Source organism: Benincasa hispida, chromosome 1 (genome assembly GCF_009727055.1).
Source record: "Benincasa hispida cultivar B227 chromosome 1, ASM972705v1, whole genome shotgun sequence".
Classification (NCBI taxonomy): domain Eukaryota; kingdom Viridiplantae; phylum Streptophyta; class Magnoliopsida; order Cucurbitales; family Cucurbitaceae; genus Benincasa; species Benincasa hispida.
This window is the reverse complement of record NC_052349.1, coordinates 89,530,949-89,538,285: the sequence shown is the minus strand read 5'-3', so window position 1 is coordinate 89,538,285 and position 7,337 is coordinate 89,530,949. Positions and strand designations below refer to the sequence as shown.

At 37.5% G+C, this 7,337-nt stretch overlaps 1 protein-coding gene across 1 annotated transcript; it reads left to right on the top strand.

The window, feature by feature from the left end:
* The first annotated feature begins 5,453 nt into the window (after nt 1-5,453).
* LOC120080021 lies at nt 5,454-6,101 on the top strand. Its single transcript, XM_039034554.1, has one exon. The coding sequence runs from the start codon at nt 5,454-5,456 to the stop codon at nt 6,099-6,101; it is 648 nt and encodes a 215-aa protein (XP_038890482.1).
* Nucleotides 6,102-7,337: the final 1,236 nt, after the last annotated feature.

Sequence of the window (7,337 nt, the reverse complement as noted above, 5' to 3'; positions counted from 1 at the left end):
CACCATTGATGGTATTATATTATATTTAGAGAAATTTCACAAGTAAGAAAAATATCAAATTATTTATAGAAATTAAAAAAAATAATACATATAGATAGCGATAAACTTCTATTATCAACCTCTATCAATGATAGACTGTATCAGTTTCTATCATTGATAGTATCAATGATAGACTTCTATTAGTTTCTATCCTTGATAGATACTAATAGACTTTTATCCATCACTATCAATGGTAGACTTCTATCAATTTCCGTTATTGATAGTTACTCATAGATTTCTATCAATGTTTATCAGTGATAGACTTGTATCAGTTTCTATCAATGATAGATTTCTATCAGAACTGATAATAATAATTATCACAAGTATAATTAAATTTTGTTATTTGTGCAAAAAATTTCTCTTAATTTTCTATTTTTGAAAATCTCCCATATATATACATTAGATACCTTTTCTTACTAGTTATATATATACATACATACATACATATATACATACATACATATACATATATATATATATATATAAATATGTAAAATCAAAATTTTCTATGGTGGAATTGAAATATCTATTTCAAACTCATAAATATGTAAAAATGTATATAAAAACATTAACACGACTGAAAATTACCTTTCATTTATTATATTCAATGCATTGTCAAGTTTTCTCTCATGTTAATAGATATAATTATGATAGTACGTGCCATTCAGTATTATGGTGTTCATCGATTCATTCCCAACCACTGAACAATGTACCTTTTTTATTAAAAAAAACACAAAAAAAAAAAAAACAAAGCCATTTAGATTTATAACTATTTGAACTTGTAACTTTACTTTCTAGCAAATTAGTATGGCTTTCTTAAATGTTTTTCTTTGATATTCTAGTACACATATTAGAAACTACATCATTAATTTGTTAAAATTAAAATTAACAACACTACAGGGAACAAGTCTAATGTAATGGTTTAAGAAAGTGCAGGGATATATACTGAAAAATTACCGAAACATTTTAAAAGAATTTGTAAACAAAATTTTCAATAAATTTTGATAGGACCTAAAATGTATTATTTTGCTAAGCTACATTTCAAGATCGTCATGCTATTTAATGTGTTTAGTTTGCTACTCTATAGGTATTGACCAATGTGGAGATAGAATTGAGTGTTCAAGAGAAAACATATGTAAAATAGATCAATTCGGTGCCCTAACGAAACAAGTTCTAAAGAACGTTAAAAGGACCAAAACACCCTTAAAGGAAATTTAGAGTGATACCGTGGTGGCGTCACACATTTTTAAATATGCAGTTTTCTAATTAGGTAATAACTTTTAATCTCGATGGTCGTTTTAGCCGAATAACCACTCATTTTCTTCATTTTTTCATCCTCTATCCATCTGCAACTTTAGTTTTTTTTTTAAAATTTATGTATTTATTTTGTAATATTGACCATGAGAAGATTGTTAAACATGATTTTGGCTAAGGTAAGTACTTTTAGCTTAGGGTTAGGAGAAAAACCTATTTGAATTTATTGGGAGAACTTATACTTATTGAACTACTAGCTGACTTATCTAGTTGTTGAATATATTTTAACTTCTATGCTTTGAATCCATGAATTATTTGGCTAATCTTCATCTTTTTGTCATTATATATGTTAGAGATTCATGATTGGTATGTGACATATAATCTTGCATTTATCTTCGAGTAGTAAAATTCAAAGCATGTTTGTCTGTAGATTGATTGTTTGCTCTAAATAAACCGTTTATAACATTGCATGATTGATTTAATTCAAGAATGAAATCAATTAGTAACATAGGTTATCAAAGTCTAATTGTCTTAGTGAAATCTCCAAGTCTTAAGGCAGATGTTAGATTTTCATGGACTCTATCAAACCCAATTACTTGAACATCTAGTTTCATTAGGAGTATAATTAATCAATTAGCACACTTATGACTGCAATTGAGACCAATAGGCTGTTTTTATTTATTTATTATTTTTTTTGAAAAGATGTGTGTTGTGGATTGATAATTTGTAGAAAAATAAGTTATTTTTGCTCTTAAGTTGGAACAACTAAGGTTTTTAATGATAAATTCTCCTCATTTTTAGAAGAAACGCATGGATTTATTCAAACATTAGTAAACTCATGCAAAAGAAGTTTATTGCTAAATATCGCGACACTAACGCATTGTATTGCAGGATTTCAACACGAGGATTAACGCTAACGCATTAGAGAAGTGCCGCAGGGAAAGCTCTAATGCATAGGCCATGCGTCGGAGGGAAATCAACGCAGAGAAGATTCATTAATTCAGGCTGATTCTGTCACATCACCACTTGCATGTATGGGCACGAGCAGCAGGCGGCGTCTGAAAATCTTCTGAAAGTCAGGCGGCTGATCAGGGCATGGACTTTAATGCTGACCAGGGCATGGACTTTAATGCTGCCCATTCACCAAGTGGACATGACCAACGCCTATAAAAAGATAAAGTCCTTCCAAAGTTCAGATAGTTAGAGTTAGTACATAGAAATTATCAAGATTCTCACTCTCTGTAATTAGCGTAGTCCTAGTTTAAGCTGTGCTGTGGTGCCAAGATGATCAGAAGGGTTGAGTACCACCACCAGCGCCGGTAAGGGAGCGAAAGAAGCCAAGCTTGAGAAAGATACTTCGTTCAACCCCTATACAAGTGATTATACACAATAGAATTGTGCCAAAGAGATACAAGAGATTGTACTCTACAGCTTGACTCAGTTCATTTCATATCATTTATCACTTCCATTGCATTTGATTGAATATTGTATTTGTAAAGACAATTTGCTTCTTTATAAAATTCATATATTTGATCCATCACATTTTACCATTGTTTATTTCTTGTTTATATTGAATGCATTTATACTTTATGCTAAACTTCATTTCAACGCTCAAGCCAACATGATCAATTGGTGAAAGCATCCTTAGCTTAGATTATTCGAGAGAATAGATAAGCCAGCATCAAGTAGAACGCCTAATACATCTAGAGATAGACTTACTGGTGTCTATTGCATTTTGTGTTAGACGCATGCATCCTAGAAATAGGTTTTGCATATTATTCGCATTGAGAAGTGATGAATAAAGTCTAACGCATAAACAAAAGATAAGCAAATCATCACATCTCATCCACATCACATTCTTATTTGTGTACATTTATCTTAGACCGACGCATACCACTTAGATTAAACTCCATTTTCGCATGATCCATCACTCACCACTCAACTCTTTTGTATCTTCTTGCACAGGCACAACATTTTAGTGTAAATAACACATTTCTCTTCATATATTTAGGGAAAGCCCTACAATAGATATAACGCAAGGTCTGCGTTTGTTTAAGTGAATCCCTGAGTTCGACCCTTGACTTGCCAGGAACCTAAATTAGATTTATACTTGAGTTTGGTTTATGAAAACTTGAACGTCATTAGAAGGAGTGTCGTGCATTCTGATTGCATTTCTCTAATGCACCAACGCATTAAAAATACTTAAACGCATCGAAGCATCAACGCATCATCTATACTTAGAATTTATTTTTCCAATCTATTTTATACAATACACTCCCAGCTCGAATCACGATAGCAACGAACAAGTTTTTGGCACCGTCGCTGGGGATTCAGAAACAAGACTAACCAAAAATTTCGTTTGTATCTGTTGTAGGAACACTTCGTTCAAGGGAGTATTACAAGCTACGCCTAAGCTTATGAATGTTTATGAGCAGGAAAAACACTCCTGAATTCAGATACGACCCCGAGATTGAAAGGACCTTCTGGCGTAGGAACCAATCTAATTGTCATCGAAGGTTGAGGTAGCAATTTCTCAGACAATAGAACAGGCAACGAGCAATGGCGGAAGAACAAGCAAATTAGCAACTAGCTCATGCTACACAGAATCTGATTGGAGCCTAGTGAAATCACCACCTGGGAGAAGTTGGTGGAGAAATTTATGCAAAAATACTTCCCACCTACCACCAATGCGAGGAGGCGTCGAGAGNAGCAATGGCAGAAGAACAGGCAAATTAGCAACTAGCTCATGCTGCACAGAATCCAATCCTAATGGCGAATAACAGCACGTGTCCTATGAGAGAGTATGTGTCCCCTGTATTGTATGATTTCTCTTCAGGAATTATCTACCTAACGCCAGACGGGACCAGGTTTTAGATGAAATCTGTAATGCTCCAAATGCTTCAGACTGCTGGACAATTTTAGGGTGGTCGTGGTGAAGATCCTTACGCCCACATGAAACGTTTTCTTAAAACGTATAATTCATTTGTGATTCCTGGAATCACCCTAGAGGTGATTAGGCTGTCTTTGTTCCCCTATTCTTTGCGTGATGATGCAAAACAATGGGTGAACTCATTGGAGCCTGGTGAAATCACCACCTAGGAGAAGTTGGTGGAAACATTTATGCAAAAATACTTCCCACCTACCACCAACGCGAGGAGGCGTCGAGAGATTATAAACTTTGAACAAGAAGAAGCTGAGACCTTAAGTATCGCATGAGAGCATTTTAAGGGATTGGTCAAGAATTTCCCAAACCATGGACTACCTCTAACTATCCAAATGGAGACGTTTTATGGGGGATTGAATAGAGCATCGTAGATGGCAGTAGACGCAGCAGCGGTTGGTGGACTTATGGACAAATATTACACTGAGCCTAAAGAGATATTAGACCGCATTGCTAAACACAACATAGAATGGGTGAATGATACATATGATGGAAGAACTGACAAAAAGAAGAGATCTCAAAACATTAATTCTATCGATGCCAGCGCAATAGCCACACTTTTTGCTCAAGTGGCTATGATGACCAGCCTTTTGCAGAACATAACGCTAGGAAACGCATCGAATCAGCAGAAGGTGAATCAGGGAGAGGCGTTCGGGCAACCCACGGTTAGTTGTGTGGGCTGTGGAGACCCTCACTCCTATGCGGATTGCCCACAGAATCCTCAGTCAGTATGTTTCATTAAAAACAACCCATTTCCAATACATATAATCTTGGATAGAGAAACCATCCAAAATTTTCTTGGATAGGAGGAAATCATCAGGAGCACCACCTAGGGACGAGCCAACAATGAAGGAAAAGACCGCCACCTGCATTTCAACAAACGCATCAGCATCACCAACAACCCTTCAATAGAGGAGGACAGGCGTCGAGTTCAGGATCTCCGCTTGAGAACCTATTAAAGAAGTACATAGCCCAGAATGACGCGTTGCTGAAAAGCCAGGCGTCGTCTATCAGAAACAGGAAAATACAGGTAGGGAAGATAGCGAGCGAGTTGAAGAGCAGGTAGCCTGGAGTTCTACCTAGGAATACTGAAACACCTGGGAACAACAATGGGAAGGAGTAATGTCACGCGGTGATGTTGCGAAGTGGAAAAGCTTTGGAAGAAAGAAAAATGAATCCAAGAAACAACAGTCCTTCAAAAGAATGCATCACACGTTCAATGGATCAAGAAGAAAGAATGCTTAAGACCACAAGCCATTTAGAACCCAGTACGTCTGTCGCGGGAGAACCTGCGGTGCCGCTGAATGCACCATTCCATAGACATCTGATGAAGAAGAATGATGAACAACAATTCAAGCGCTTTCTTGAGCCCCTGAGGCAATTGTATATCAACATTCCACTTACAGAAGCCCTGGAGCAGATACCAAAATATTTCAAATTTTTTAAGGACATTTTAGCGAAAAAAAGAATAGTCAGCGAAACGGAAGTAATCGCACTAACGCAGGAATGCAACACGTTAGTAAGCAATAGTGTACCAAAGAAACAGAAGGACCCTGGGAGCTTCACAGTTCCTTGCTCGATAGGAGGATTGGATGTGGGTCATGCGTTGTGCGATTTGGGAGCTAGCATTAATCTCATGTCTCTCTCAATCTTTAAGAAATTGAGAATTGGCAAAGCACAACCCACTTCTGTTACTCTTCAGCTCGCTGACAGAACAATCAAGTACCTAGAAGGAAAGATTGAAGACGTTCTGGTAAAGGTTGATAACTTCATATTTCCAGTAGACTTTATTATCTTGGATTATGAAGCAGATAGGGAGGTACCGATTATCCTTGGACGCCCTTTCTTAGCTACTAGGAAAGTTTGAATTGATGTGCATAAAGGCGAATTGACTATGCGCGTAGATATGAAGAGGTGAAGTTAAATGTATTAAACGCATTAAAGTTCACAGATGGCGAAGATTGTAAACTGAAAAGTATTGAGTTGCCTGAAGAAGAGACCCATGTATGTGAGGTCCTCGCGTTGGAGGAGAACCTGAACGAACCAGAGCCGCCAAGTCTGAGTGAGTGGCAGATAAAACCAACGCGTCCATCACTTGAGGAACCACCAGAACTCGAGTTGAAACCGTTACCTAGTCACTCGAAATATGCCTTTTTTTTTTCCAGGGAAGTTAATATCCAGGTGGTCAGGTGCATCATTAAAACAGTCTTTCCATATGAAGCAGTGGAAGTAACATGGGAAGATGGCACTAATGCATTCAAAGTAAATGGCCAAAGAGTGAAGTCATACTTTGAAGATGGACTGAAACGTCAAAAGTCATCCCTCACACTATGCGAAGCCAGCTGAGGCCCGCATCAAAGAATCCCTGCGTTCGCATCGCCATATATTCCAGGGACGCTTCCTCTATCCTTGCCTTTTTGCATTCTATATTTTACAATGCGTTTGAGTTTATTGGTTTGTTTGTTTGTCTATGTTTTTAAGATTGATTGTTCTTTGTTTCTGTCTTCATAAGTGAAATTTTACTTTTCTTTTTTTAAAAGTTGTGTACAATTGGGATGGGAATAACGGACGCATTAGACTCAAGTCTAACGCATGGCCCAGTTGAAGGGACACGTCTCGAGAATACAAAAGCACTCGAGTGCTTAGAAACCCAAGACGTCCCTTTAGCTTCACATTCATTATGGACGTCAGGCACCACCTGATGTCAGCCCACTGCCTCAATTAATCTATAAAAAAGAACGAACATTTCATTTTCCTTCTTCTTCCTCATTTCTTACTCGAGCCATCTTTGAAATGAAAGGAAAAAAAAACCCTAGCCTCTCTGTTTCCCTCATCGCCGATCTGCTCAAACTCCTTTCCAGCCACAATGTTGTCTGTATCAGATAGTCAGAACCAAACCATGAGCTTCGGGAACGACTCGCCGATAAGTTTCTACTCTTCCTCGTCTGTTTCGATTTCACCTCCCCCGAGCCCTAAAAAAACCTCCAAAGCCCCGGTTCAATCCAAACCGGCTTTGGTCGGTTTTAGAAGTGGGTTTTGTGGTGTCATGGAAGGTTTCGACCGAGACGGCTGCTGGGAAGAAAAGGTTGCTCCGCCGTGCGTG

Bases quoted from the DNA above. Each gene is read 5' to 3' on its own strand.
- LOC120080021 (XM_039034554.1), top strand. From the start codon at position 5,454: ATGGATCAAGAAGAAAGAATGCTTAAGACCACAAGCCATTTAGAACCC.